The sequence below is a fragment of the Giraffa tippelskirchi genome, chromosome 10, assembly GCF_054371585.1.
Source record: "Giraffa tippelskirchi isolate mGirTip1 chromosome 10, T2T-mGirTip1v1.2.pri, whole genome shotgun sequence".
In the NCBI taxonomy this organism is placed as follows: Eukaryota; Metazoa; Chordata; class Mammalia; order Artiodactyla; family Giraffidae; genus Giraffa; species Giraffa tippelskirchi.
In genome coordinates, this window is record NC_137284.1 from 9,453,879 (window position 1) to 9,469,830 (window position 15,952).

At 49.4% G+C, this 15,952-nt stretch overlaps 1 protein-coding gene across 2 annotated transcripts; it reads left to right on the forward strand.

The window, feature by feature from the left end:
- The first annotated feature begins 8,036 nt into the window (after positions 1 to 8,036).
- On the forward strand, positions 8,037 to 15,700 carry SLC22A6 (solute carrier family 22 member 6). Of its 2 annotated transcripts, none has more exons than XM_081534274.1 (10): positions 8,037 to 8,405; positions 8,703 to 8,806; positions 9,023 to 9,177; positions 10,974 to 11,142; positions 11,577 to 11,700; positions 11,836 to 11,951; positions 13,190 to 13,404; positions 13,516 to 13,624; positions 15,097 to 15,300; positions 15,619 to 15,700. In XM_081534274.1, the coding sequence occupies exons 1-10, from the start codon at positions 8,037 to 8,039 to the stop codon at positions 15,698 to 15,700; spliced, it is 1,647 nt and encodes a 548-aa protein (XP_081390400.1). The 2 variants fall into 2 exon arrangements, with proteins under 2 accessions (XP_081390400.1, XP_081390401.1); XM_081534275.1 differs by having other exon boundaries at positions 15,229 to 15,300.
- The last annotated feature ends 252 nt before the right edge of the window (positions 15,701 to 15,952 follow it).

Genomic DNA, 15,952 nt, shown 5'->3' on the forward strand with positions numbered 1-15,952 from the left:
ACCCAGGACAGTCATCACCCCCTGTGCCAAACCCATAGGTCACTTGTCATCCCTCATCTTACTTGATCTCACAGAATATTTCATTCTATTGGTCATGCCCTTCTCCTTGGATTCTGACATACCATGTGCTTGCAGCTCCATCCCACACTCTGGTTGTTCCTTCTCAGTCTCTTTTGGGTTTTTTCCTGTAAAGGCTACAGCAATCACTTTGTCTGTCCTTCACCCATCCCTTCCTCAAGGGTCTACATTCCCCAGAACCTGTTAACTTAATGGTTAACGTGACCCTGCACCTCTGATCATGATTGGTTGGACCAGAAGGCACTCTGGATCCAAATCTCATTAATCACATGTTCCCTCCTGGTCTGGGATTTGGGGTCATGGAGGTTCTAGTTCATCTCTGTGTCTTGTCCTAGGAAAGCAAGTTAGCATGAGGGTGGGCTGGCTCAGATAAAAGCAGAACAGAAAAAATCAGTTGCAGAGAAGGAATAAAGCAGGTGCACAGAGAGAAAAAGACAACACGAGCCCAGATAAACAGATAAGCAAACGGTGAGACCATTTGCATTGATTTTTAATGGATTCCAGGTCCCAATTCCTCTCAACCCTGGATGCACTTTCAGCCCCTGGTTTCTATCAAATATTTTGAATTCTCTGAATAAACTCCTTTCTTTTTAGCTCAACTCAAGGGTTTCTGTTCCTTATAATCAAATAATTCCAAAAGCAATTCCTTTATCATCTTTTAATGGTACATTTTCCAAAACCTTTTTAATGGACTTCTTCCTCTAGGATTCTTTGTCAGCACTGTCCAAAGAAAATATAATGCATGCCACCTGTGTAATTTTAAAATTCCTAGTAACTGTTTTTTAAGTTAAATACAGACTTGAGAGTAATTAGCTCTCAAAAAGATGAAGTTAACCTTAATACTGTAATATTTTTGTTTAATGCAAATATATCTATATATTACCATTTTATCATGTTACATATAAAAATTAACAGTGAGATTTTTATAGCTTTAATTCATACTAGTCCTCAGAATCTATATGCATTTTACCCTAATAGCATATCTCCATTCAGATCAGCTCAATACTAGTGCTCAAGAGTAGCTAACAGCTACCATACTAGACAGCTCAGACACACATGTTCAGTTGCTCAGTTGTGTCTGACTCTTTGCAACCCATGGACTGCAGCGCTTGGATGCCATTTCTCCCTCCATGGCCACATTGTCTCTTTCTCCCCTTCGAAGCCAAACTTCACAAAGTTCCTGTCTGCCTCCCCTGCCTCCACTTTCTAACCTCATCCAAACTGCTCTGGCTCCCATCCTTCTCTGAAATTTCCTTCTCTGAAATTCCCTGTCCTTCACTATCTCCCAGTGTGTTTTGTTCAGACTCATGTCCATTGCATCGATGATGTCATCCAACCATCTAATCCTCTGTTGTCCCCTTCTCCTCCCATCAATCTTTCCCAGCATCAGGATCTTTTCCAGTGAGACAGCTCTTCACATCAGATGGCCAAAGCACTGGAGCTTCAGCTTCAGTATCCCTTCCAATGAATATTCAGGGTTGATTTCCTTTGGGATTGACTGGTTTGATCTCCTTGCAGTCCCAGGGACTCTCAAGACACACTGCAGGGCTTCAGCTGTCAGCCACAGAGCTAATTACTCTCAAGTCTGTATTTAGATATATTCTCAAATCTGGAAAACTTAATAAACATAAACTAGATCATATTACACCCCTACCTCAGTTTTTTGGTGACATCCCATTGGGATAAAGTCTAAACCCTGTTATAAGGCCAGTCATGATCAGGCCCCAACCTGATCAAGCCAACAAAGCCTTCAGTTTTTAACACCTTCCATTTTGCACCCTGAAATCTAGCCTCATCTCACTTCTTTCAGTTCCTAGACTGCACCAACTTCTCTTTTGCTTGCCCTTCATACTGCCTGGCACTTGACTTCTCCCCATCCAACCCCCACCACACTTGACTTAGGATCAGCTGACAATGAGATCATCAATATCTCCTCTTAGTTTGAGTGAGTCTCAATCTAGAGAGAAAAGAATTGGGCTCAGAGAAAAGAACAATGATCCTCTCACCCCACTCCCATCTTTCAGTTGTCCAGACTTCAAGGTGGCTCCCAGGACATCCTAGCCATGACCATTTTTGTGCTGTATCTACAGCTGTTTATTGAAAAGACACACAGGAACTTAAGGGAAGATACTCCAGCTCCACCCACTTTCCCTACTCCCTTCTCTCTGTCCCTGAACCGAGCCTCCAACTGGCTCAGTGAATTGCTATCCAATATGGAACACCTCACTTGGGCAGCATCATTCTGAGCCACCTCATTGGTTACTAGATTCACATCCAGCCTTTTGGATGAATTCCTAATTTCTGTACCACACACTGGCTAGGGTAGCCAGGCCACAAAGCACAAAGCTCACAATTTGGCTCCTTGTTCAGAATGCTGTTGTGAGCCTAGCAGGCACTTAGAGTCTGCCAGGCTTCTCTCCAGGTCAGTTATTTCAAACTCACATTTATGGCATGTGATCTGAGCAAAAATGCTTTCTTTATCTGTAAATTATTTATTTGAAAAGTCTCAGAAAATAATCAAAATCAAAGTCACGAGTAGAATGACTTCCCTGGAGGTCCAGTGGCTAAGATTCTGTGCTCCCAATGCAGGAGACCCAGGTTTGATCCCTGGTCAGGGAACTAGATCCCACATGCCTCAGTGAAGATCAAAGATCCCACGTGCTGCAACTGAGACCCAGCACAGCCAAATAAGTTTTAAAAAAAATTAGCCACAGATAGTCACACCTTAAGGGCTTTTCAGGTGGAGCTAGTGGTAAAGAACCCATCTGCCAATGCAGGAGATATAAAAGACACAGGCTCAAGCCCTGGGTTGGGAAGATCCCCTAGAGGAGGGCATGGCAACCCATTCAAATATTCTTGCCTAAAGAATCCCCATGGACAGAGGAGCCTGACAGGCTACAGTCCAAAGGGTCACAAAGAGTCAGACACTACTGAAGCAACTTTGCATGCACACACACATTAAATTCCACTTATTTAATAGAATAAAACTGTACAAAATCTGGATGCCTCAGAAAATCTGGGATATGTGATGGCTACTAACAAAGTAGAAAGAGCGATGGAATCAGGAGGTTTGAGTTTGAGATTTGCTTGCTGTGTGATCATAAATCCCTTGACTACTCTGGGCCTTGATGGGAAGTTGTCACCTGTGTGCTGGCATTCATTGCTAATGGCATGTGGTTTTGTGGCTCTTGGCCAATCAGAAGTCCACAGATTTGACCCCTACTTGGTAAGCATGGCCAGAACTTAAGTCCACATTCCAGTCAGCACAGAGGAGTCCAACTCTGGGTGTTTAATGACCCAGAATGTCCCTAAAGGATAGTTCCTGGCACTACAAATCATTTGCCATGGGAGCAATTCCATCCAGAAGCTCACTGTGAACTGGGTGGCTGATGGGAAATCTCTTCACTAACCTTATGATCCCAGGAGCCAACACAGTTCAGTCTCTGGAGTTTCCATCTGAGCCTTTTCCAGACAGCCTGGCTTAGGGCTGGCCAGGCACTAAGGAGGGAGCTCTTCTCCCTGGGCAGGATTGGACACAGGCTCAGAGAAGGAGGGTGCTCATAGGGGCCCATCATCCCCCCAAGTCACTGCCCTTGGCACTCCACCCTCTCCCCCATGAGGGCACCAAGTCCTGGCAGGAGACTGGCCCCAGAACCCCCAAGCTGTTTGTCCAGCTGTCTTCACATCCCCAGGCCACAGGGCTCTTATATACCTTGGCCTGGAAAATGCTGTCAGGCAGCTGGATACCCACTGGGTCCCAGCCCAGAACCAACACTGGATGGGGAGGAGGGAAGCTGGGAGAGTCCTCTCTCTGGGCCTCCCCTATTCTATTCTGTACATAGGAGGCCAGATGGTCTCCAAGAGCTCTTTAGCTGGGCAGTCCACTCCTCTAAAGTAGCATTTAAGAACTTGGCTTTGAAGTTAGAATAGGTTTGAACCAGTGTAAGATTTCATGTACCCCAGGATGTCAATAGACAATAAACACTCTTCCGACTTCATACACAGAAGTGTAGTTTGTGGAAACTGTGAGCTGATAACAGAGCATCTTGACTTCTTACAAGAGAAGTCAGAAATCAAACTCAACAAGACTCAGAGATTTGCGTCCAGAAGAATTGAAAAATGCCCCTTCCCTTCTCGACCCTTTGCATCAGCTAATGGGTACAGAGCCTGGTGTATCTCCTGTAAACTTATGGGACCTTAGTAATCCATTGTGTTCAGACACATGCCAAAATCTCTGAAGTGGATCAAAGGAGCAATCAATAGGCAGCAGATTACAGAGAGGGATGGTGGGAGACCCCAGATGGAAACACATCACAAAGGGCAAAAAAAGTCTCTCATGGTAACCCGAGCCCAGTAATCGAGCTAAAACACGGTGGGAAAGGGTATTGGCCTGGACACAGAAGGACCGGAGTCCTGATTCAGCCACTCCAGGGGCAAAACTGGCTGTGTAGGCAAAACTAGGGGAAGACTTGCAGCACTTTGGGGCCCGAGCTACTCAGGGGAGGAAGAGGAGGTCTCATTTTCAGCTCACAAAAATTTCCCTATTGGAATAAGCCCATGAGGATTGCTAGAAATATGTTGATAGGAATCATGCGTCTGACTGGTAGCAGACGCAGGTATGGGATTGCCAAGCAGGTATGGGATTGATCATCATACAAAAGAAGTCTGAGAGCATCTTCTAAGGTAGGGTTTCTGATCATTATTGACATTTTAGCTCCAAAAAATTACTGGTTATGGGGAGCTGGCCTGTGTATGCAGGATGTTCAGTACCATCCCCGGACTCTCCTTACCAGGTGCCAGCAGTACCATCACCCCCACTGGTGACAACCAGAAATGTCTCCAGACAGGGCCAAATGTCCCCTGGGAAGCAAGTGTGTGTGTTAGTGGCTCAGTCATGTCCGACTCTTTGAGACCCGGTGGACTATAGCCTGCCAGGCTCCTCTGTCTATGGGATTCTCTAGATAAGAATACTGGAGTGGGTTGCCACTCTCTTCTCCTAGGGATCTTCCTGACCCAGGGATCAAACCTGTGTCTCCTACATTGCAGGCAGATTCTTTTTTTTTTTTTTTAAGATATATAAGAATTGTTTTTTTTTTTTAAGAGACACAGATGCATAGAACAGTCTTTTGGACTCTGTGGGAAAAGGCAGATTCTTTACAGTCTGAGCAACCAGAGAAGCCTCCCTGGGGGGCAAAATCTCCCCCAGTGGGGAATTCACTGTTTTGGGGGTAAGGTGTCCCAGGCACATTTTCTCTCTAAACTCAGTGTGATAGTCTCACCTTTGGACCAGAAAAAAATAATAAGAACAGCTCATGATCATTGAGCCCCAGGGCAGGGATCGCCTTAAGATCTTTACCTGTATTTGCTTATTTAACACTCCAATGAGGCAGACCCAACTAGTATCCCCACCCTGCAAACAAGGACACTGAGATACAGAGGAGTTTAGCAACTTGCCCACGGCCAGTAAGTGTGAAGTGAGGGCTTGGATCCAAGTAATCTGACTCCAGAGTCCATGTTTTATATAATATACACTGTGCAAAGTAAAGGCAAGAAGCTGTAAACCCAAAATCTATATGTATTTTGGGCTTCCCTTGTGGCTCAGCTGGTAAAGTATCTGCCAGCAATGCGGGAAACCTGGGTTCGATACCTGGGTTGGGAAGATCCCCTGGAGAAGGGAAAGGCTACCCACTCCAGTATTCTGGCCTGGAGAATTCCATAGACTATATAGTCCATGGGGTCACAAAGAGTCAGACATGACTGAGTGACTTTCACATATGTATTTTACCCTAACAGCATATCTCAATTTCAGTTCAGTCACTCAGTCGTGTCCAACTCTTTGCAACCCCATGGACTGTGGGACACCAGGTTTCCCTGTCCATCACCAACTCTCAGAGCTTGCTCAAACTCATGTCCATCAAGTCGGTGATGCCATCCAACAATCTTATCCTCTGTCGTCCCCTTCTCTTCCTGCTTCAGTCTTTCCCAGCATTAGGGTCTTCTCCAATGAGTCAACTCTTCGCATGAGGTGGCCAAAGTATTGGGGTTTCAGGTTCAGCATCAGTCCTTCCAATGAATATTTAGGATTGATTGCCTTTAGGATGGACTGGTTTGATCTCCTTGCAGTCCAAGGGACTCTCAAGAGTCTTCTCCAACACCACAGTTCAAAAGCATCAATTCTTCGGCACTCAGCTTTCTTTATACTCCAACTCTCACATCCATATACGACTACTGGAAAAACTATAGCTTTGACTAGATGGACCTTTGTTGGCAAAGTAATGTCTCTGCTTTTTAATATGCTGTCTAGGTTGGTCATAGCTTTTCTTCCAAGAAGCAAGTGTCTTTTAATTTCATTGCTGCAGTCACCATCTGCAGTGATTTTGGAGCCCAAAAAAATAAAGCTGATCTCAATTTGGATCAGCTCAAGTCAAGCACTCAGTAGTAGCTAGAAGCTACCATCCTGGATGCTCTCTTGACAACCCCAAGTCAAGATCCAACCGATAGGATCCCATAGAAACCCACCCAATCAGAGCTTGGCAGTGCCCTGAGCATGAGAGAACTGGACTGGGGAGCCAAACTATTGGAGGAAATCAAGTGAATATCTTAGAGTTGTGGCTTAGAGTAAAATAAGTTCATGCTTATTGTGGAGGAGGAGGAGGAAATGAAGGAGAAAAAAAAAGGAGAGAAGGAAAAGAAGAAGCTATAGACAGGGGACAAGACAAAGAAAAATTTTGAATCAGGATGAACGATGAACAAGAAAATAGAAACTGAGATACTGGAAGACTCAATCTACATGTATGATGTTGGTCTGAGATCCCACTGCTTCAAAAGCAGTCTCTGGCCTCTTTTGTGTCTTCCAGTTGAACAAAGCTATGGTCCTGTAAGAAGTAAGCAGTCAGGACTTCCCTGGTGGTCCAGTGGTTAAGAATTCACCTTGCAATGCAGGGGACATGGGTTTGATTCCTGGTCAGGGAACTAAGATCCCACATGCTGCGGGGCAACTGAGACCACGTGCTACAATTATTGAGCCCATGCATCACAACTAGAGAGTCCATGTGCCACAACTAAGATCTGACACAGCCAAATAAAATAATTTTTTAAGTTACTAAAAAAAAAAAAATATGTAAACTGTCCCCAGAAGACCAAAAGCCAGGGGTGCCAATTTTCGCAAGCAAGAATACAGGATGTCCAGTTAAATTTGAATTTCAGGTCAAAGAATACCTTTTTTGTATAAGTACAGCCCATGTAATGTTAGGGATATACTTATACGAAAGAAAGAAAATTATTTGCTGATCTGAAATCCAAATTAACTGGGCATCCTGTATTTTCTCCGGCAACTTCTCCCAAAAATGATCCATTTGGATCCTTCCCACTAAAAAGGACAGAAGCCCCACAAGAGGCCAACACACTTCCCAGAATCCAGTCTTCCTACTAAAAGGAAGACAAAAACGTCCCACCCTATCCCCTCTTGCCCCCAGATGCCCAAGTGGGTCCTCTCAGGACATCCACTCCCACCACCCCCACTTCAGTCCACCTTCTCCCGCCCTTTATACCCACTTGGAGAAATTCCATTGATACCAGGATACTCAGAGGGTTAATCCTTCTGATACCAAGTCACACTTTAACTCATTCCCTCCAGGTCAAGGATTAAATACTGCCCATGTAGGGGCCAGGGCTACAGCAGACCCTGAAAGTGGAGCAACACCTCCCCCACCAAGTGAGGAGAGGCTGCAAAAGAAAGGGAGGGACAAAACTAGGGGAGAGAAGGAAGGAGGGGCCGCCTGGCCGGGCTGCTATCCCCCCACAGAGCCAGCTCAGATTCAGTTCCAGGAGCAACTTGGCTGCAGAAGCGACAGCGCTCCGTCTCCTCCAGTGTAGGGCAGCCGGCGGAGGGCCACAGAGACGGAGGGCCTGGGACCGGACGTCCTCAGCCCCCAGCCAACTCGGCCAGGCCTGGCCCCATGGCCTTCAATGACCTCCTGCTGCAGTTGGGGGGCGTCGGCCGCTTCCAGAAGATCCAGGTCACCCTGGCGATCCTCCCTGTGATCCTGATAGCCTCCCACAACACCCTGCAGAACTTCACCGCCGCCATCCCCACCCACCACTGCCGCCCACCTGCCGACACCAACCTCAGCGAGGACGGGGAGCTGGAGGCCTGGCTGCCCCAGGATGGGCAGGGGCAGCCCGAGTCCTGCCTCCTCTTCACCTCCCCCCAGCGGGGACCGCCCTTTCCCAATGGCACAGAGACCAACGGTACGGGGGCCACAGAACCCTGCCCCCACGGCTGGATCTACGACAACAGCACCTTCCCTTCCACCATCGTGACTGAGGTGAGGAGCCCTGGGCCCCCAGCTCCTCCTCCCAACCCCTGTGTCCCCAGCTTACCATCCCCCCACACACACACACACAGACTGTCTCAATGGAGAAAGGGGTTCCAGATGGGGACCTTTGTAGAAAATGGAATGTGGAGTTGCAGGATCAAGAAAAGTGTCTTGGCTCCCGGGACCAAAGAGAAGTGTCGGGGAAGGGGGTGATACCTGCCTCAGAGAACCAGCCAGAAGATTCTGCTGCTGCTTCCCTGCAGCCCAGGCTCGCCTTGGCCTGACCTTTGCCCCCTCTCCCCGCAGTGGGACCTCGTGTGCTCTCACAGGGCCTTACGCCAGCTGGCTCAGTCCTTATACATGGTGGGAGTGCTTCTTGGAGCCATGATATTCGGGTACCTAGCAGACAGGTCAGTCTTGGGCAGGGCCAAGGAGCCGAGCTGGGACTGCGGACTCCTTGGCTGGGTTCAGGAGGGCCTAGGTGGGTAGTTGGCACCCCCAACTGGGGCTGGACTGAGGACCTACAGCATCAGCCTCATGATACGTCACGGGTCCCAGGCCAGCGCCTCTCCAGCGCCCCTGCTGGTCCTCAAAACCCCTGCTGCGGGCCTCCCCTCCCCTGACAGGCTGGGCCGCCAGAAGTTGCTGATCTTCAACTACCTGCAGACAGCTGTGTCAGGAACCTGTGCCGCCTTCGCTCCCAACTTCCCCGTCTACTGTGCCTTCCGGCTCCTCTCGGGCATGTCGACAGCTGGCATCGTCCTCAACTGCATCACACTGAGTGAGGGGGGCCAGGAGGGCAGGACGGGCCCCTACCCTCTCCCTCCAACCACCCAGCCCCACAGCCCCTTTCCAGCCTCCTCTCCCAGCCTACTCTTCTTGCACTCAGCCTGTTCTGCCCTTGCAGCCAACATGACAGCCTTCATCCTGGAGCTCACAGTATCCTAACCTCTTCTTTAGACACGCAACTACAAACGCCATCGTTAGGGCCAGGTCATTCCCATAAATGACTGAGGAGCTGAGAGGCATTAGAGAGTGTGAAGACTGTCTCCAAAAGAGAGACACACCCATCCAGAGGGGTTGCCGCCACTCAGCTGCTCCAGACAAGAAGCATCGGAGCTATCGGATCTGCCCCTGCCCCTCTTTTATTACTGTAAAATATTCCAATTTTTTAACATTTGCAATTAATTCTCATATTTTAATATAAGCCAAGTCAGCATCATGTAGACCAAACACACTTATGGACAGAGCATGGCCTGACCATGAGTCATTGACTTGCATCCTCAGATAGGTCACCCCCCTCACTCTGTTTCCCAGATGAAGAACCTGAGGCTAAGGAGAGGGGACAGGATTCACCCGAGGTCATTCCTCAAGCCCAGAAGAGAATCTAAGGATTTGGGATTCTCTGGACTAAAGTACGGCTTCCCAGGTGGCCAGGCCAGTGTCAGTGAAAGTCGCTCAGTCATGTCCAACTCTTTGCGACCCCATGGACTATACAGTTCATGGAATTCTTCAGGCCATAATACTGGAGTGGGTAGCCATTCCCTTCTTCAGGGTATCTTCCCAATCCAGGGATCGAACCCAGGTCTCCTGCATTGCAGGCAGATTCTTTACCAGCTAAGCCACAAGGGAAGCCCAAGAATACTGGAGTGAGTAGCCAGCACATCTTCCCAATCCAGGAATCGAACTGGGGTCTCCTGCATTGCAGGTAGATTCTTTACCAACTGAGATATCAGGGAAGCCCATTCCCAGGTGGTGCTAGTGGTAAATAACCCACCTGCCAGTGCAGGTAGACGTAAGAGACACAGGTTTGATCCCTGGGTTGGGAAGATCCCCTGGAGGAGGGCACAGCAACCCACTCCAGTATTCTTGCCTGGAGAATCCCATGGTCAGGGGAGCCTGGTGGGCTGCAGTCCATAGGGTCACACATAGTCGGACATGACTGAAGCAATTTAGTATCCATGCACACATGCACAGACTAAAGAAATTAACCAGGACAGGGCTCGGGCTGGGCCAGACACCTAGAGAATCCAGTCCAAAGGTGCAAGCTAAGTATTGAAGCCATTGCCCCAGCTGCCGCATCAGGAGCCCACAGGAACGAAGCTGGACCTCTTCAGACCTCAGCAGAGGTGGTCCCACTCCCACCTCAACTCTCCAGGATGGCAGAAAGTCACTGTCTCCTCTGAGCTGCTCTGGTCACTGAGGCTGAAATTCAGCCCAGGCTAAGAAGGACCAGAGGAGTGACTGCTGTCACTGAGGATGGACTGAGTGGTCAGAGATGCTCCGAAGGGAAATAGGACCCTGGCCAGGACAGTAGGTTGGAGAGGAGCAAAAACACACAGCAGGGAAGTGGAGGGGCAACTCCTGGGGATTCTAAACCTACCTCCCCATCCCTACCTCCATGACAAGCCCCCCAGTCTCCCTTCCATGGCCCCCAACTTCATCTGATGTATCTTTCACTGAGCTTTGGAACAAACCAAGGTTTTGACAGAGAATGGGGGTCTCGGCGGGCCCCAGGGGTCTCCACCCACCTGGCACCCAGTAAGTTGCACCACTCTGTTCTAACCCTCTTTCCAGATGTGGAGTGGATGCCCATCCACACACGGGCCTACGTGGGCACCCTGACCGGCTATGTCTACAGCCTGGGCCAGTTTCTCCTGGCTGGTGTGGCCTATGCTGTACCCCACTGGCGTTACCTACAGCTGTTGGTCTCTGTGCCCTTTTTTGCCTTCTTCATCTACTCCTGGTGCGTAGGGCCCAGAGGGATGTGAGGGGATGAGACTTCCCCAGATCTTGCTGTACACTCCACCCACAGAGTCCGAGAAGGTCAAACCCAGGCCAGGGATTCAGTGTAACTGATGGGGAAACTGAGGCTGTGGGTGGAAGGACTTGCCTCAAGGTATCCAGTTCTCCAGCCTTCCCAGCTTCTCCCAGCTCTCCAGCCTGTCTGCCCTGCTCCCTTTACCCAGCACCCAAGAACCAAGCCCCCATGTTGAGGAATAAGTCATTATCAAGCTGAGCACTGCTTTGTGGTCCTAGAGAGAGGGATTTGGTAAAGTCCTGGGTTCCCAGCCTTGGGGGAAATCCCACTGCAGCCCTCTGGAAAGCCCACACCCTACCTCCAGCCCACATGACTGGAACTGCAGCCACGCCAACACCTACGCTCACTCCTGCCCTCAGGTTCTTCATCGAGTCAGCCCGCTGGTACGCTTCCTCCGGGAGGCTGGACCTCACCTTGAGAAACCTGCAGAGAGTGGCCTGGATCAATGGGAAGCGGGAAGAGGGAGCCAATCTAAGTATAGAGGTAAGACCCCTGAGATCTCCCGCAACATCCCACCCATCAGTAAACCCAGGACTCAGAGGGCTTCTCTGAGTAAGGGGCTAGGCTGGGAGGAGCTCCTGGGGGAGTCCAAGCCCTGAGCCCTGTCCATCCCGGCAGGTGCTCCAGGCCAGTCTGCAGAAGGAGCTGACCACAGGCAAGAGCCAGGGCTCAGCCCTGGAGCTGCTGCGCTGCCCTGCCCTTCGCCGCCTCTTCCTCTGCCTCTCCATGCTGTGGTAGGCCCAGACAGAGCGATGGACAGACAGACCAAGAGACAAGAGGCTGGTTGGGGAAGGAGTGGACGCAGGGGGTGGAAGAAGGCAGACAAGAGGGAGGAAGTCAGCAGACCAGCTGTGAGAGGCAGAAAGAGTCTTAAGGAACCAAACAACCTCCAGCCTCAATTTGCCTCTGGTCCCCAACTGGGCATCAATCTCTCCATATTCTTCTCCTTTTATCAGCTCTGTTCCAATATGCAGACACCTCATCGAGATTGATGGCTCCCAGAGTCTGCAGAATTATATCACGAAGGCTGGCTTGCAAAACTTCTGGAGCATTTACTAGCCTTGTGGTGTCTGCCAGAAACACTGGCACAGCAATAAGATGCCCAAAGCTCATCTCTGAAAACAGACTCTGGCCAAGGTTGATACTAACCAAAAATCTTCCTTTCCCATTGCAACATTCCCTGTTACCCTTCTTACATGCCACCCTCCTAACCCCATCGTCTAGCAATCCCATGACAGTTAAGAGAAACATGGTCAAAAGGAACAAGCCTGCCAGTGAATTCTTTGTTTCCAATTTGGAGTTTGCTCCAGGTTGGGGGTTCTATCCAATAACCTGAGCTTTATTGTCTGGGCTCTTGGCATCTTAAGAAACACAACACCCATCCCAGGACTATAGACAGGTCCTGGAAAACTCTGGCCTCTCCCAACATCTTGGCCCTAAAGATATGGCTTGGACATCCAAGATGAAATAAAGACTAAAACTATATAAATCCTACATGGCAACTAAGTGAAAATTCCCTAATATACTAGAGACACAGATTAAGAAATCTGGGGTATTAGAGGACTTTGTTGTTGTTGTTCAGTCGCTTGGTCATGTCTGACTCTTTGCAACCCCATGAACATCAGCATGCCTGGCTTCTCTGTCCTTCATTAGGACAGGGTTTGCTCAAACTCATGTCTACTGAGTCAGTGATGCCATCCAACCATCTCATCCTCTGTTGTCCCCTCCTCCTCCTGCCCTCAATCTTTCCCAGCATCAGGGTCTTTTCCAATGAGTCAGCTCTTCGCATCAGGTGGCCAAAGTATTAGAGGACTACCCCAATATCTATAGTGCATGTTAAATGTCAGAAGAAATATTAGCCAAGGTAGATTCCAGATTCTTAAGCAAGTACCCTGTGCAGCTCACCTGTTTTGGATGAGCACCCCCCTTAACCTTCCTAACAAACTCCATAACCCTCATCCCTCCCCACTAGGTTTGCCATTAGCTTTGCCTACTACGGGCTGGTCATGGACCTGCAGGGTTTTGGGGTCAGCATCTACCTAATCCAGGTGATCTTTGGTGCTGTGGACCTGCCTGCCAAGCTTGTGAGCTTCCTTGTCATCAACAATGTGGGCCGCCGGCCTGCCCAGATGGCCTCACTGCTGCTGGCAGGCATCTGCATCCTCATCAATGGGGTGGTACCCCAGGGTGAGCACCCATGAGCATCTTGGTCCCTCATCCTTGGCCACATCCCTAGACATGACCCAACTTCTCGACCCCCTCTCCCAAGATCCCGCTGACCTCCTCCTTTCTCTCTAGATAAGTCCATTGTCCGAACCTCTCTTGCTGTGCTGGGGAAGGGCTGTCTGGCTTCCGGCTTCAACTGTATCTTCCTGTACACTGGGGAGGTGTACCCCACAATGATCCGGTGAGTGGGAGCTTAATGGGAGGAACTTTGGGGCAAAACATTCCCCCTGCATACAGGTCAGACCCCAGGGCACATGTCAAAAGGGGCCACCAACTGGGACAGGGTGGGGAGCCAAGAAGACACATCTCAGAGGCAATTACCTGAAGTCCCCCTAGATCTCCAAGGCACAAGTTAGAAGATCTAAATGCCATTAGAAGATCTAATCTGTCATCAAATCTAAATGCCATCTTTAAACCAAATGGTGTGTCTGAAACCGAAGACCACAACCATGAAAAGGAATTTTCTATCACAAAAGCCATACTTAATAGTGGTGGTTCTGGTAGTTGTACAGATAAATATAGCACTACTTTTTTGAGTGCCAAGGTTGGGAGGAGGGGATATTTTTGCATTAAGACACAAGAAACACGTCTGTTTGAAGAGTGGGATGCAAAACAACAACAACAAATACAAAATGGGATGCAAAATTCATATGAGATATCAAAGAAATGCCAAGCTTCCCTAGGCAACTTGGAATGAGAACCCTGAGAGGTCATGATTATTGTCCTATATCCTCAAGGGATTTCAGCTGAAAGAACAATAGTATAAAGGCACTGTCAAACTTCTTACAAATATCAACTCTTTTGGTCCTCATAACAATCTTATGAGGTGGGTACTATGATAATTCTCATTTTCCACGTAAGAAAACTGAGCTACGGAGAGGTTAAGTGACTTATCTCAAGTCACAGAGCTTATAAGTCAGGAAGCTTGGATTCAAATCCAAGCAGTTTATCTCCCTATTATCAAAGTTTTTAACCTCTGCTCTCATAGAGAATGTTATTAACATATTAATATGAAGATTCCAGGTCCATTCACCCTAGGAATTCTAATCCAACAGGTCTGTATAGGGCTGTTGTTGCTGTTTAGTTGCTAAGTCATGTCCAACTTTAGCAACCTGGACTGTAGCCAAACAGCCTCTTCTGTCCATGGGATTTCCCAGGCAAGAATACTGGAGTGGGCTGCCATTCCTTTCTCCAGGGGATCTTCCTAACCCAGGGACTGAACCCATGTTTCCTGAATTGCAGGTGGATTCTTTACCACTGAGCCACTAGGGAAGCCCGCCTCCCCTGTGTGGGGCTAGGGCAACTGTAAATCAAGTCCCCCAGCTGATCTGAGAACTGATGAGCTCAGCTAATTTGACACCGAGGTTCAGGGAGGAAAAGCAACTTGCCCAAGGTCATATAGCAAGCTAAGGGCAGAGGCAAAAATCAATCTCCTGATTCTCTGGCCAGAGCTCTTCCCAACTTATTCTTTTTTTATTATTATTATTATCTCCAAAATAAATGCCAAATTGGTTAGCTGATCAAATGGGGAACAGAGCAGGCACCAGAGGGTCTCCTGGGGCTGGGCCTGAGCTGCCCTGATCCCAAATTCAGCCAGGACCTCAGCATTTGTGCCGGAACACTAACTGACACTCAACCCCCTGGATCCCGCAGGCAGACGGGCTTGGGAATGGGCAGCACCCTGGCGCGAGTGGGCAGCATTGTGAGCCCGCTGGTGAGCATGACCTCCGAGCTCCACCCCTCCGTGCCTCTCTTTATCTACGGCGCTGTCCCGGTGGCTGCCAGTAGTGCCGTTGCCCTCCTGCCGGAGACCCTGGGCCAGCCACTGCCAGACACGGTGCAGGACGTGGAAAACAGGTGGGCCCCCACCCAGTGAGAAGCAGGGACTCGCCCCGGGTCACACATCCAGGCTGGGGTAGCACTGAGACTCAAACCTAGGCCTTCTCTTCCCAGCGGGGGCTTATGTCCCTGTGTCCCCCTGCCCCTGTGTCCCCAATCAGCTGAGAGTCTCCTGGGGTCCCTCCTGGCTCTGGAGAGTGGTAGCTATTTAGGGCAGAGATCTGGTAGCTGGGCAGAGCTCCATGGAGAGCCCCCTTGGAAGCCCCCAACTGGTCTGTAAGTTTCCTACTCAGGGCATCTCTCTCCTGTCCCCTCCGCCCCCCACCGCCGCAGGAGGAGAGGGAAAACAAGGAAGCAGCAACAGGAGCTGCAGAAGCAGATGGTCCCGCTCCAGCCCTCAGCACAAGCGAAGAACTGACTCTGAGCACTGAAAAGGAGCGTTACAGGGCCCTAAAGGAGGAGAGGGTCCTACAGGCAGCTCACATGAGAAGGGGGAGGAGGATTCGTGGCCCAAGTGTTGGGGCTGTGGTTCAGGGAAGCAGCCCCTCAGCTCTCCCCCGCTCCTTTAATACGAAGACCACATATTAAAAGATTTGTTCGCAGCATCTCCTTTTGTCTCTCTTGTCTCACACGTAACAGCCACTCCACTTCAGCCGGCATCGTCCAGTCC

Bases quoted from the DNA above. Each gene is read 5' to 3' on its own strand.
- SLC22A6 (XM_081534274.1), top strand. From the start codon at position 8,037: ATGGCCTTCAATGACCTCCTGCTGCAGTTGGGGGGCGTCGGCCGCTTC. The intron at 11,143-11,576 runs GTGCGTAGGGCC...TCCTGCCCTCAG, and splicing joins GCCTTCTTCATCTACTCCTG to GTTCTTCATCGAGTCAGCCC. The intron at 13,405-13,515 runs GTGAGCACCCAT...CTTTCTCTCTAG, and splicing joins CAATGGGGTGGTACCCCAGG to ATAAGTCCATTGTCCGAACC.